The following is a 14,812-nucleotide window of genomic DNA, read 5'->3' as shown; positions in this document are numbered from 1 at the left end:
GACATTGTGTAGACAGTAAAGAATCTGTAACATTCTGGAGACAAATTTCATGTCAACCTAATCCTGTATGAATTTCCTTCTAAAACTGTAGTGTCAGAGTTTTCTATATACGATTTCTACTATTTTGGTGCACTCCCACATGACAAAAGTTGTGATCTTAGGTATTCAGACAATAGTTGGTAGGTCTATGATTTCATAGATGCCTCGCAATAAAGCTAAACTCACTCCTACCCCCAACCTCTACCCAGAGGATCTAGGTTCACACATTGGGAACCACTATCCTAAGCAAATTAAATGGCAGGAAATGCAAAACCTATGAAAATCCCTAATCCAGCTATAAAGTATTTCTCTCAGACAGGTGTATCTGTCATCTCCAAAAAGCCTCAGAGTAGGGCAAGTAGAGTATCAGACAAAAAGAGAAGTCTTTGTGCTCCGTGGGGCTTTCAGAGATTCATACGCTTGAAGGCCTTCCTGAGTTAGTCACATTAACTTTAAAAAAGTGGAACCAAGTACCTTCTATCTCTACAGAACCTTTAAGAATATCAACATTTTTACCAAGGGCCAGTCTATACAGTAGGGGAAAGGTTATAGAACAATATCTTTATGTAAGAAAAAGAATCTAAGAACAAGTAATGAGATTAGATAATTCAGACTATCCCTCCTGTTGAAGATATTTAAAAAGTGGGATGATATACGTTCTTAAAAGCATCAAAGAGCTAATAAGCTAGTGAGGAATATCTAGGCCAAAATCTAGAAAACCGCAAGAACTCATATAGGTGTGTCTAGCACTTAAAGTGACTTTTACCCTAAGGCGCTTTAGAGTGAAAGGTACAGAAGTCCAAGTTCAGGATCCATCCAAGGTAAGGAGTAGGAGAAACCACCCCCTCACCCACTCCCCACATTAATATGGAATCCTAATCAGGATATAATCTTCAAAGTTAAGGTAAACTGGAAATAAACCAGCCCTTGTACACTGGTAATCCAGGTTTGCATCATCTGGGTGGTCCAGGGAACCTCAAGTCTTAAGCTTGGATTAAGGTGATTCCAGGCTGATAGTTCCCCAGGCAACTGGTAGAAGCAAATGAAAATCTGATCTGGAAAAGATATCTTCATGTAAGACTTTAAATCATTCCTACAAATAGTTTTTAAAATACAATAGCCAGTAAGTAGCCAAAACAAAAAAGGAAATAAGACAACACAAGTGAGAATGAGTAGAAAAACCAGACAACATGCACAAAAATTGGAATTAACAGATGCAGCCTATAAGATGGCTATTTTTACTATGTTTAAAGATATATAAAACAGCTGGGTGGGCTTCCCTGCTAGCGCAGTGGTTGGGGGTCCGCCTGCCAATGCAGGGGATGCGGGTTCATGCCCTGGTCCGGGAGGATCCCGCATGCCGCGGAGCGGCTGGGCCCGTGGGCCGTGGCCGCTGGGCCTGCGCGTCTGAAGCCTGTGCCGCCAAAAAAGTGACCCAGCAGATTTGAAAAAGAACCAAATCGAATTTATAAAACTTAAAATAAACTACTGAGATTAAGAATTCAGAAGACAAGCTTAACAACAGATTAGACACAGCTGAAAAGAATGTTAGTGAATTTAAATATGGGTCAGAAGGAGTTATCCAGAATGCAGATCAAACCAAAGAAAGATAAAAAATATAAAAGAATAAGAGACAAAGAGGACAAAGTGAAAGAGGACATACATTTACTTAATCAAGAGTCCCAGAAGGACAAGATAGAAAAAATGGGACATAAATAATTTTTGAAGCACTTTACAGAAATAATGAGACAGAATTCACAAATTCAAGTGTAGTAAATACCAAACAGGATAAACAAAAAGAAGTCCACACACCATAGTGAAATGCAGAAAATCAAAGACAATTGGAAAATCTTAAAAGCAGCCAGAGGAAAAATAAGACAGATTATCCTTGCAGGAGTGACAAATTTCCAGCTCAGTGGTCCCCAACCTTTTTGGCACCAGGGACCGGTTTTCGTGGGCGACAGTTTTTCCACGGACCTGGTCGGGGGCGTGGGGGTGTTTCAGGTGGTGATGCAAGTGATGGTTCAGCCAGTGATGTAAGCGATGGTTCAGCTGGTAATGCAAGCAATGGGGAGCGATGGGGAGTGGTAGATGAAGCTTCGCTCACTCGCCCATCGCTCACCTCCTGCTGTGCAAGCCCAGGGATGGGGGTGGGGGGGACCCCTGTTCTAGCTGACTTCTCAAAAGCAACTACAAAAGATAGAATACAGTGTAATACCTTCAATATTTTGAAAGAAATAACTGCCAACATAGAAACTTATACCCAGGGCTTCCCTGGTGGCACAGTGGTTGAGAATCTGCCTGCCAATGCAGGGGACACAGGTTCGAGCCCTGGTCTGGGAAGATCCTACATGCCACGGAGCAACTAGGTCCATGAGCCACAACTACTGGGCCTGCGCGTCTGGAGCCTGTACTCCGCAACAAGAGAGGCCGCGATAGTGAGAGGCCCACGCACCGTGATGAAGAGTGGCCCCCGCTCGCCGCAACTAGAGAAAGCCCTTGCACAGAAACAAAGACCCAACACAGTCAAAAGTAATAAAAAAAAAAAAAAAAGAAAGAAAGAAACTTATACCCAGCCAAAATACCCTTTAAGAATGATAGTGAAATTGGGGCATTTTCAGACAAAAACTGAAAGAATTCATCACGAATAGATCCACACTAAAGAAAATTCTAAAAGATGTACTATAAGCTAGAGGAAAACTATCTCAGAAGTGAAGTCTGGGATTAAAAAAAAAGAGACGTAAAGGGACTGCCCTGGCAGTCCAGTGGTTTAGAATCCATGCTTCCAATACAGGGGGTGCGGGTTTGATCCCTGGTCAGGGAACTAAGATCCCACATGCCGCGTGGTGCGGCCAAAAAATTAAAATAAAAAAAAAAGAGCAAAGTGGTAAATACATGGATAAATTTAAATGAACAATGACTTTATAAAAATAGTATCTTGTGAATTTTAAAAATATAGAGAATTAAAATCTATAATAATACATAAATCAGGAGGGATTAAAAGGAGTAAATTACTTTAAGGTCTTTGAATTATACAAGAGAAGAGTTAAGGTATTGATTAATTTTAAAGTTGAATAAGTTAAGGACACATATTATAGTTTTGGGAATAATACCAAAAGCATAGAAACAGTGTGTAACTGTAAACTAGCAGAAAGAAAAAAATGGATGAATAAAACCATAATAGGGCTTCCCTGGTGGCGCAGTGGTTGAGAGTCCGCCTGCCGATGCAGGGGACGCGGGTTCGTGCCCCGGTCCGGGAAGATTCCACATGCCGCGGAGCGGCTGGGCCCGTGAGCCATGGCCGCTGATCCTGCGCGTCCGGAGCCTGTGCTCCGCAACGGGAGAGGCCACAACAGTGAGAGGCCCGCGTACCGCAAAAAAAACAAAAACAAAAAACATAATAAATCCAAAAGAAGGCAAGAAAGGTAAAAGAAACAAGGAATAGTCAGCCAATACAAAAAGTCAAGAACAAAGTAAGTCAGAATATCCACTCTTCAACCTGAAAGAACTCACAGGTCACTAAGCATCCAGGGCAGCCCCTTATGAAAGCAGAAAAGAATTCATCACGTAGTCTCCCAGGACTGAGACATCTCCATCTTCTCCCAAATCCCATCACACCTAGATTTCTCTGACTAGTGTGGAGAAAAATACTGTAAGCAAAATATTTACCATCTTCCTGGTGATTCTCACTTGGTATCTCCTTTCTTGCCACTTCCTGCATCTAAAAAAAAGTTTGAAAGTTTAGGAGAAGGGAGTCAATGGGCATTCAGACATGAGTTTAACTAGAACAGGGAGGTTCAGAATACTTTCCTATTAGTAAGCAAGTCCATCCTTGCAAACTAGGGGAAAAGATCTTCAAGCAAAGGTCCAGATTTAAGCTTATTTTAAAATAGTCACAATACAAAGAGATTCTAGAGTTGCTCTGGAGCAGATAAGGAGATGCCTTGAAAAGACAAAATATCCTTAGATGGTAAAGGACATACCAAACAGTGAAATATTGTATTTTCTCTGCTTTAGATAACTCAGCATAGAAGTTAGATGGTACCACCTTTTCCAACTTATTTCTGCTTGAAGAACTCCCATACTTATTTTACCTCTAGTAAAGCTGAGTATCAACCATAGGAGCTACTGAGACTTTTTAATAGGCTGAAAATTAATCTAAGGCATAATTGAGCAAGGATTGATACAAAGTAGAAAGCTTTCTAGAGTTTGCTTTTTACAAAATCATCTTCAAGTATTCAGCATCTTTTTGGTAGTTATGCAGAGAAAGAAATCTTACTTCCTATTTCTTAAACTAAGAGGACATATAGTAGGCTATTCAATTTCTTCTTCTCTCGCACTTCAAGAAGTAATTTCAAAGTTTTTAATCTAAAAAGTGCTATTTAATGTTAACTGTAGATTATAGTATATTTTGTCTCCATTTCCTTTAAAAGAATACCAAAAAAAAAAAAAAAAAAAAAAAAAAGAATACCAAATTTTTTAAAAAATGGTAATTGAAAAAAAAAAATGGTAATTGAAATAGTTTCTAAATCACCCAAGTAGAATCTCCAAAAACAAAGAAACCAACTAAATGTTAATCTGTCTTTTTATAAAATGAAGGTATTATAAATTCAACCTGAAATCTTACTATATTTTTCTTTGTACAGTGTTGATTATCCAAACTGTGGATTAATCAGTCTTTCCTTCTCTTCTTTCTCCTTCTGGCTATTTTCAGCAAACTTATTGCTCATAATTTATCAATAAAAATGCAGACAAAAGGAGAAGTTGAAGTAGTCAATTCTGCTTCCTGCATCATATTCATTCATATAAATAAGTAATGGACTCCCACCAATTTTTTTCTCTAAAAACTAATTTTTAATTCTTCCCTCATCTTGCATGGTCTCTATCTCTTCATTGCCCACAACTTCTATGCCATCTTTACCGCTTAACTTTTCTTTTTTTGTGTTTCAATGAAGAGGCAGTGTTGGGAGAGCCACCCCTGAGATGTTAAGATACAGTAATTAAAAGGCAGAGGTAGAAAATGTAAAGAAGCCAGGTAACAGGAAATGGAGACATTGGGTAGAGAGGAGAATACTGAAAACCAGACAAAACCTGTAACAGTTGTATCCCTGTTTGAGTGCCAAAATGCCTGGCATAAAATGTGCTAAAGTTATATGTATAAATATACTACATCTGATCAGGTACTGGGGGAGAGGGAAAGGGGAGATTGAAATTAATGGAGAAGGCCCTTTGCATCCTGTCTTGTGCTTTCCTTTTAAAGTGTCTAACATGCCTTCATCAAAAAAGTCCTCTTAAGTCAGACAGAGAAAGACAATATCATATATAGCTTATATGTGGAGTCTTAAAAAATGATACAAATGAACTTATTTACAAAACAGAACTAGAGTCACAGATGTAGAAAACAAACTTAATGGTTACCAAGGGGGAAGGGGAGAGGGATAAATTGGGAGATTGGGATTGACATATACACACTACTATATATAAAACAGATAACTAATAAGAACCTGCTGTATAGCACAGGGAACTCTACTCAATACTCTGTAATGACCTATCAGGAAAAGAATCTAAAAAAGAGTGGATATATGTATATGTATAACTGATTCACTTTGCTGTACAGCAGAAACTAACACAAAATTGTAAATCAACTACACTCCAATAAAAATTAATTTTAAAAAGTCCTCTTAGACCTTCACAATAATTGAGAGTCCACTGGATTATTAGCATTAATCATTGATTAGTCAACAGATCAGCAGGAAAGTGAGTACATTACCTGTGTCCCCAGTGGCAAAGTGTCTAATTTCTGATCTGGTATACCATTGCCCTGGGTTACAGAAGTACTTGTTGGGGAATCCTTTATTTCCCAGTTAGGGAAGGGAATAAAAAGTCCTTTGTTTGAGCCTGTGTCAAAAGAAAAGGCATACAATGAAGCACTGACCAGACTTTAAAGGCAACATGTCATATGGAAAGATACTAGAAGAGAAGTCACAAGATTGAGAGTTAGTCCTGGTGCCGCTACTTGGAGACCATGTGAACTTGGACAAACTGCTCAACCTCTCTCAATCTCTCCACTTGTAAAACAGTGATGATAAAATCTAAATTTTCTTTCTCTTAGAGTTGAGGTGAGGTTAAAACAAGACAATGGATATGAAATGGCTTCATAAATTATGAAATGCTCAAGAGAAATTAAGAAGAAGGCAAATATTTTGCATATTTCTGAAGTGAATATATAATAAACTTTGACACCAATTCAACAATCTCCAGCTACAGGGGGAGATGGCTGGAAATAGACTCCTGACATCAGGCATCTCCAGGGCTTTAATCAACAGTCTGCAATGATTTGTCATTTTAAATCAGCTTCATCATTTCAAACCAGCTTCTTTCTGCCTTGATCTCCTCATTTGTTCAAAGAAAAAGACTAATCAGGACCTATTTCATAGAAACAAATGCCAAATCCTTAGGTTTCCCAGTATTTTTGCCTACCATTAGAGAAACAACTTTAAAAATAGAAAGGAAAAACAAACAAAAACTGTATCCTATCCTGGCCACCTCAAAAAGAGTTTGTTAGGATTTCTATTAGATTGTAACACTTGTACAAAAGTTTTTGCATATACTTGATCAATACTTATTGATTGCAGAATTCTGGGATTTGGGGTCTTCTGGGGGACCCATGGATGAAAATAAGAGGGTTTTTTTTAGGGAGGTTTTTTTCTCTAGTAGGATTGGATAAGAATTAAGATAGTTTCCAAAGTTTGGGCCTTAGTCAAACAGTGTGCTCTTCTGCTAGTTCCCATGTTCAGGCTCTGGCAACAGAAAGCTACTATAAGGCAGGGCAACTGAGAATACAGAGTGAGAATAAAGCCAGCCTTTTGAAAATCCAGCCCTTTAGTCCATTTGGAGCTCTAAAATGCTTCTTATTTCTGAGTTGCCTTTTGGGAATGAAATGTCCTACTACTTCAATACAAGATGTTCTTCCACCCTTGTACTTGACAGAACTGTATTTCTCAAAGTGACATAAGCTGTCAAAGTTTATGTTCTGTGGTTCCTTTGCAGTAGCAACACAGGAAGAAAAAAAAAACCAAGGTGAAGCAGAAATTGCTGATTTTAACCTGATTCTTAGTAGAAAATTAGAATGGTTAGTAAGCTGTGACTTTGGGTTCAAGGCTCCTCTTAACCCTTTCCTACAGAACAACACAAACTTCCCAGGTGTCCAAGACCCAGCTCCATCCTGGTTTTTGTTCTACCCTGCTAATACTCTTTTTTAGATTCACAGGTTCTTTTTCTTTCAGCCTACCTCTTGGTTCAAACAAATCCCCCAAGGTCCAAACTCTTTGCTGGATGCTATCATACCTTCTCTTTGGTGTCAGCTATCTCCCAAATCTGGTTGACCTTAAATCTAACTCTCTTAACTCTGATCTGTCGTTTCATGTCCAGACAAGTTTTTTGAACTGCCCCCCAAAGTGTGCCCTATAGACAACTAAAAAGTCAGTATTTTCTTTTTTTGTGTGTGTGGGATTTTAATTCCCCGACCAGGGACTGAATCTGGGCCCAGCAGTGAAAGTGCTGAGTCCTAACCACTGGACCACCAGAGAATTCCCAATTATTTTCTAAATCGAACTCATAATCTTCACTTCCAGGCCTACTTCTGCTGATGGTCCTCACCTCCATCCCTAACCCTCGTCTTAATACTGGCATTCCTATTCACCCAATCCCTCAAGATAGAAACTTGTTCTTTGATGTTCTCTCTCTCATCTCAAATGTCAATCAATTATCAAATTCTATAGAATCACTTTTTTTGGTGGGGGGAATCTTTATTTTAATTGAGGTATAACGTACATGCCATGTAAGTCACCCTTTTACAGAATACAATTCAGTGATTTTTACTGTATTCACAAAGTTGTACAACCATCACCACCTTCACTTTCATCACCCCAAAACAAACCAAATTAACTGTCACTCTCAATTCTCTCCTCCCCACCAGCCCCTAGCAAACATCAAATAGGATTTGCTTATTCTGGACATTTCATGTAGATGGAATAATGTTTGACCTTTTGTATCTGGTTTCTGTCAAGTAGCATGATGCTTTCAAGATAAATATTGTAGCATGTATCAGTACTTCAATCATTTTTAGGCTGAAAAATATGCCTTATATGGATATGCCATTATTTTGTTTCTCCATTCATCAGCTGATAGACTTTTCGGATATTATGGATAATGCTGATTTCATTCCTGTACAAGTCTTTGTGTGGACATATGTTTTCATTTCTCTTGGGTATATATCTAGGGGTGAAATTGCTGGGTCAAATGGTAACTCTAACTTTTTGAGGAACTTCTAAATTGTTTTCCAAAGAAGCTATACCATTTTCCTTTCCCACCAGAAATGTATGAAGGTTCCAATTTTTCCACATCTTTGCCGTCACTTGTTATCTGTGCTTTTGATTCTAGCCATCCTAGTGGGTGTGAAATGGTATCTTCCTTGTGGTTTTGATTTGCATTTCCCTGATGGCTAGTGATGTTGAATATCTTTCATGTGCTTGTTGGCTAGTTGCATAACTTCTTTAGAGAAATGTCTATTCAATCTTTTGCCCATTTTCTAATTGGGTTGTTTGTCTTTTTGTTATTGATTTGTAAGAGTTTTTTGTATAGAATGGATACTAGACCCTTGTCAGATATATGATTTGCAAATATTGTCTCCCATTCTGTGGGTTGCTTTTTTACTTTCTTTGTTTTCTTAATTAATTTATTATTATTATTATTATTTTGGCCACACCTTGCGGCATGAGGGATCTTGTAAGTTCCCCAACCAGGGATGGAACCCATGCTCCCTCCAGTGGAAGCACGAAGTCCTAACCACTGGACTGCCAGGGAATTCCCCAGCTTTTTTAACTTTCTTGATAGTGTCCTTTGAAACACAAAAGTTTTAAATTTTTATAAAGTGTGACTCATCTATTTTTTCTTTGGTTGTTACACTTCTGGTGCCATATTCAAGATATAGGCTCACTCCTGAAAAAGATAAACCGACACCTTGCTCTGCTACATTATGACTAAGCATGTCATGTACCACAGTCAGGAAAAATCAGGAAAAAGAAACAATTTGCATTCTGAGATAATTTTTTTCTTGTCTTATACTTCAATTTATTTTCTTCTTTTTCTTCAGATGTAAAATATATCCAACACTTAATTCCAAAATCAAATGTATTTATGACATTGTTGTCCAGCCCAGGTTTTTATACCCATATAACCAATGTGATAGGACCATAATTCATTATCTTTTTACCACTGAAAATTGTTTTATATTTTTAATGACAGAGAAATGGCTTTATAATGCTGATGCTGGTGGCAAAGAACTAATAGTTGGCTACTTCAATTACCAGTAATCTTATATGGATGAGGCCCTGCTTCACACATTTGGCCAAAAACCTTGCAACCCATCTGAGGTAGAAACAGAGATGCACTACCCAGATCCCTTTCAAGGAGGACTTGATTTACTCTTCAGAGTGTGTCTCAGCTACAGAGAACTACCTCCTGATGTCATGCCCTTCCAGAGGCAGTCCATATGCAGTGACCAAATGGGGCCCAGGGGCAGTCCTTGCTCTAGAGCTGTCCCTCTGCTCAACTCTGCTTCCTCTCCTTCCTTTCGATATTGATCTCTAATAAACATCTTGTACCCTAGATTCCACTGAGATAAAATTTTGAGAGCAGAAATAATGGGTCTAACACTAGCCTCCAAAATAAATGAAGGGGACTTCCCTGGTGGTCCAATGGTTAAGACTCCGTGCTCCCAATGCAGGGGGCCCAGGTTCGATCCCTGGTCAGGGAACTAGATCCCCATGCTGCAACTAAGAGTCCGCCACAACTAAAGATCCCGCACGTGGCAATGAAGATCCTGCGTGCTGCAACTAAGACCCAGTGCAGCCAAATAAATAAAGAAATATTTAAAACAAAACAAAAAAACCCAAAATAAATGAAGATTTGCTATTTCCTTTAAATTGCTTATCCCCAATGAGGACAACTTAATCCCAGACTTTTGAAATAATATATATGATATATATTATCATATATTATTAGTATATATAAATAATATATATTATAGTGTATATAATATATATTAATATATGATAGCCATTGTAGATATGATAATAATGAAAGGAAATTATAGTTTTTCCCGTCATGAACAGACTGCCTAAGTAATCTTCTGTTTTTCCGCCTTAAATACCTGATATGTATTTCATTCAAAATTCAACTCTTTGAAGTTTGGACTCCCTAGCAAAACATTGCAGGTAAAAACACTTAATGTTTTATCTCCAAGTTTTCTTTTCATATCCTCAAGGATTTAATCAATCTGTACCTCCTCATTTGCATTCACACTGCTATTATTGCCCTATGTCAGGACATGTCCTTATTATCTCCCATTGGGACTACTGTTCCAATTTAGAGTTATCTCTCTGTCACACATTTAATCATGCTTACCACCTAAAACACCTTTGCTACCCATTTTCAAGAGAATAAAATGAAAATGTTTAGTAAAGGGGCCCTTTGCAACTTGGCTTTAGTCAAGCACCTTAGCTCCAGTCACAAGCTGAGTCAATTTCCTAATCTGTCACACCTGTTTCTTCTACTTCTCTATGCACTTAACACCCAACTATGCCAATGAATTCTATTTGAATGCCCAACCTAAATGTCTCCTTTTTGTGAAGTCTTTTCCCAGGTCCCCAATCAGTACTAACTGCTAGTGCCTCTCCCCCATAGTTCTTTATCTCTATCACAGTCGAACTCATGTCTCAGCCTGACTTGTAACCTAATAGCTATGATAAATCTCTCTGGTGTGGGAGTATCTGAAGATCTGACACTGTTGTATCATTTCCTAATGTGCCTAGCCTCTAACACAAGATTTTCCAGTAGATATACACTTGTTCGCTGAATTGCTCTCACATCCATTGTGTCAGAGATTGACAGTTGCCCTCCACTATATCCTTTATTCACCTCTTAGAACCCCCAATAACATCCCTAGACTGCCAACATCTGGATTTCTATATGAGGGAGAAATGAACTTCTATCTGCCACAAAACCTTTCCTCATTTGCTCCTAGCACACCCTAAGCCTCTATAGCATATGCCTATCTACATTAGTGTTTCTCAAACTCAACATCCTCATAAACTCTGAAATACGAATCCAGTTTGAGAAACTTCAATTTAAGAAACTCAGTGTATAAAAAGATATTTTAAAAAGCAGATTATATTGGGTGACAGTTTGCAAATTTCTCACAAAACTAAACACTTGGTATTTACCCAAAGGAGTTGAAAGCTTATGTCCATACAACCACCTGCAAATAGATGTCTATAGCAGCTTTTTTCATAATTGCCCAAACCTGGGAACAATCAAGATGTTTTTCAGTAGGTGAATGGATAAACAAATATTCCGGATAATAATAATGGAATATTATTAAGCACTAAAAAGAAAGTAGCTACCAAGCCATGAAAAAATACAAAGGAAACTTCAATGCATATTACTAAGTAGATGAAGCCAATCTGAAAAGGCTACATACTGTACGATTCCAACTATATGACATTCTGGAAAAGGCAAAACTGTGGAGACGGGAAGATGGCAGAGTAAGAAGCATCTGGCATCTGTCTCCCACCTAGGCAACAACTGCACTGGCAGAATTCTGTTGTAACTATTTTGGAATTCTGGAGTCTACTGAAGACTTGCAACTTCTGGGGGAAGATGTGGAAGGTAAATTAGGGTTAATTTTGCTTAATTCAGTTCTTAGCAAAGTAGCAGCTACCCATCACTCATTCCTCATACAAAAGAATGAAGCTGGACCCTTACCTAACACATACACAAAAATTAACTCAGAATGGACCAAAGACCTAAATGTAACACCTTAAACTATAAAACTCTTAGAAGAAAACATAGGGAAAATGCTTCATGACACTGGATTTGGCAATGTGACACCAAAAGCAAAGCAACAAAGGAAAAAATAGACAAATTGAACATCATGAAAAATTAAGGGGCTTCCCTGGTGGCACAGTGGTTAAGAATCCGCCTGCCAATGCAGGGGACACAGGTTCGAGCCCTGGTCCAGAAAGATCCCACATGCCACGGAGCAACTAAGCCTGTGTGCCACAACTGTTGAGCCTGCGCTCTAGAGCCCACGAGCCACAACTACTGAGCCCACACGCCACAACTACTGAAGCCCGCGTGCCTAGAGCCCATGCTCCGCAACGAGAAACCACCACAATGAGAAGCCCACGCACTGCTACGAAGAGTAGCCCCTGCTCGCAGCAACTAGAGAAAGCCCACACGCAGCAACAAAGACCCAACGCAGCCAAAAATAAATAAAATAAATTTATTTTAAAAAATTAAAAATTTTGTGCCTCTAAAAACAATATCCACAGAGTAACAAGGCAACCCACAGAATGGGAGAAAATATTTGCAAATCATATATCTGATAAGGGATTAATAGCTAGAATATATAGAGAACTGCTAACACTCAGCAACAAAAAAACAAACAACCTGATTCAATAGCAAAGGACCTGAATAGACATTTCTCCAAACGAAGATATACAAATGGCCAATAAGCACACAAAAAAATACTCAACATCACTGATCATTAGGGAAATACAAATTTAAAAATACAAGATACCACCTCACACCCATTAGGATGGCTACTATCAAAAAACCAGAAAATAACAAACGTTGGGAAGGATGTAGAGAAATCAGAACTCTTGCGCATTGTTCGTGGGAATATAAAATGGTACAGCTGCTATGGACAACAGTATGGCAGTTCCTAAAAAAAAATAAAAATAAAATTACTATATGATCCAGTAATTTCAGTTTTGCGTGCAAACCCCAAAGAAGTGAAAGCAGGGTCTTGAGAGATATTTGTATACCCATGTTCATAGCAGCATTATTCACAATAGCTAAAACATGGGAGCAACCCAAGTGTCCATCAACAAGTGAATAGATAAACAAAATGTGCCACAAATAACTGCAATCTAGAGCCCGTGCTCTGCAACAAGAGAAGCCACCACAACAAGAAGCCCAGGCACCGCAATGAAGAGTAGCCCCCACTTGCTGCAACTAGAGAAAGCCTGTGAGCAGAAACAAAGACCCAACGCAGTCAAAAATAAATTAATAAAAATAAATAAATCTATTAAAAAATATATGGAGATGGTAAAAAGATCAGTGGTTGCCAGGGGTCAGAAGGGGAGAAAGGGATAGCTAGGTAAGCACAGAGTATAGGGCAGTGAAACTATTCTGTGTGACACTAAAATGGCAGATACATGTTATTATACATTTGCCAAATCCATAGAATGTACAACAGTAAGAATGAACCCTAAAGTAAACTAAGGACTTTGGGTGATGATGTGTCACTGTAGATTCATCAGTTCTAACAAAAGCACCACTCTGATGCCTGATGTTGGTAGTGGGGGAGGCCTTGCATGTGTGGAGGCAGGAGGCATATGGGAACTCTGTATTTCTGTTCAGTTTTGCTGTAAATCTAAAGCTGTTCTAAAAAATATTCTATTTTTTAAATAGCAGACTAATACTGCAAAAGAGTATTTTTGCTTTTACATCTTTTAAATATTTTTCATAACTGCATCAAACAAAAGCAAAAAATTAAAGGGTCTCACATTGCCTATGGACCTCTAAGATATATCCCTGGACTAGGAGTCCACAACCCTGAGTTCGAGGAATACTAATCTGTATCATTCATTTGACGTTTTCATATGCACTGCCTGAAATTGTGTTACTTAGCTCTTTCATGTTTGTCTCATTATCCTAATTATGTTGCAAGTGATTCAGGGAATGGCTACATTTTCTATTTCCAGAATATATGTTCTAGAAGATAAATTATGTGAGTCTACAAAAAAAGGAAAAGAATTTTGGTTGAGAAATCAAAAAATTTCACTAAAAAGAATGGACTTTGAGTAGGGTCATAAAGAAAGATCAGGATTTTGATTCAAGCATTCCAAGCAGAGGGGACAGCATTAGTTCAGGGGCAGAAGAGAGAAAAAGGAAGAACGATGTGAGAAGGAGGGAGTGGTTTGGTTTGATTGAAGCATTGGATACTGTAGTTGAGAAACAGGAGATAAGGTTTCAGGGTAGGTTGAAGAGATAACCTGCAGCCACTGTTTAGAGAAGCCCTGTGGGTCAGATTAAGGACTCTTAATTCAGTAGGTGAGTGGGAGTCATGCAAGTTTTTGAGCAGGCAAGTATAATAATCACAGCTGAGTTTTAAGAGAATGAAAGAAGAGACTGGGAGGCAGCATGGTGTAATGTTTAAGAGGACTTTGATGACAGATGGACTAGAGTTTGCATCCCAGCTCTACCACTTACTGTATAATTAGAGCAAGTTATTTCACCTCTTTGGACCACAGTTTCCTCATGTGTAAAACAAGGATAATTATAACCACCTTCAAGATTGTTGTGAGGATTAAATGAGACAATACACAGGGCCTAGCCCAGAGTCTATACTCAGTAAATGATAGCTATTAGGCATGCCTGTTAAGAGACTATTAGGAAAGGGAAAAGGCTTGTTAATTGTGTAGGGTAAGGTATGAACATTCAGCTGGACTTTAGGGGAGGGGCAGCATCAATCCCCGCTCTGGTTCTGAGCCTCAGCAATGGGAAAGTGGTGGTAACACTAATGAAACCCTAAGAGCTGTTTAGGGCTGAAGGAAAGGGGTTCATTTGGTTTTCTAACATGTTTAGCTTGAGGGGCTGGAAAATTATTCAGTGGTGATTCCAAGTGTATATTAATAGTTGGTCA

The 14,812-nt window shown here is 38.5% G+C and overlaps 1 protein-coding gene across 1 annotated transcript in view; it reads right to left on the bottom strand.

Annotated features, from left to right (window-relative positions):
• LRRC36 (leucine rich repeat containing 36) overlaps window positions 1–14,812 on the bottom strand; it is a 45,769-nt gene that overhangs the window by 14,682 nt on the left and 16,275 nt on the right. Inside the window, 2 exon segments of the mRNA XM_022583467.3 lie at window positions 3,709–3,760; window positions 5,810–5,937. Of these exon segments, the coding sequence (XP_022439175.2) occupies window positions 3,709–3,760; window positions 5,810–5,937 (180 nt within the window).

The sequence above is a fragment of the Delphinapterus leucas genome, chromosome 20 (assembly GCF_059928025.1).
Source record: "Delphinapterus leucas isolate spDelLeu-1000000601 "Yukka" chromosome 20, BTC_Dleu_Yukka2, whole genome shotgun sequence".
NCBI lineage: Eukaryota > Metazoa > Chordata > Mammalia > Artiodactyla > Monodontidae > Delphinapterus > Delphinapterus leucas.
This window is presented reverse-complemented; position numbering and strand designations above follow the sequence as displayed.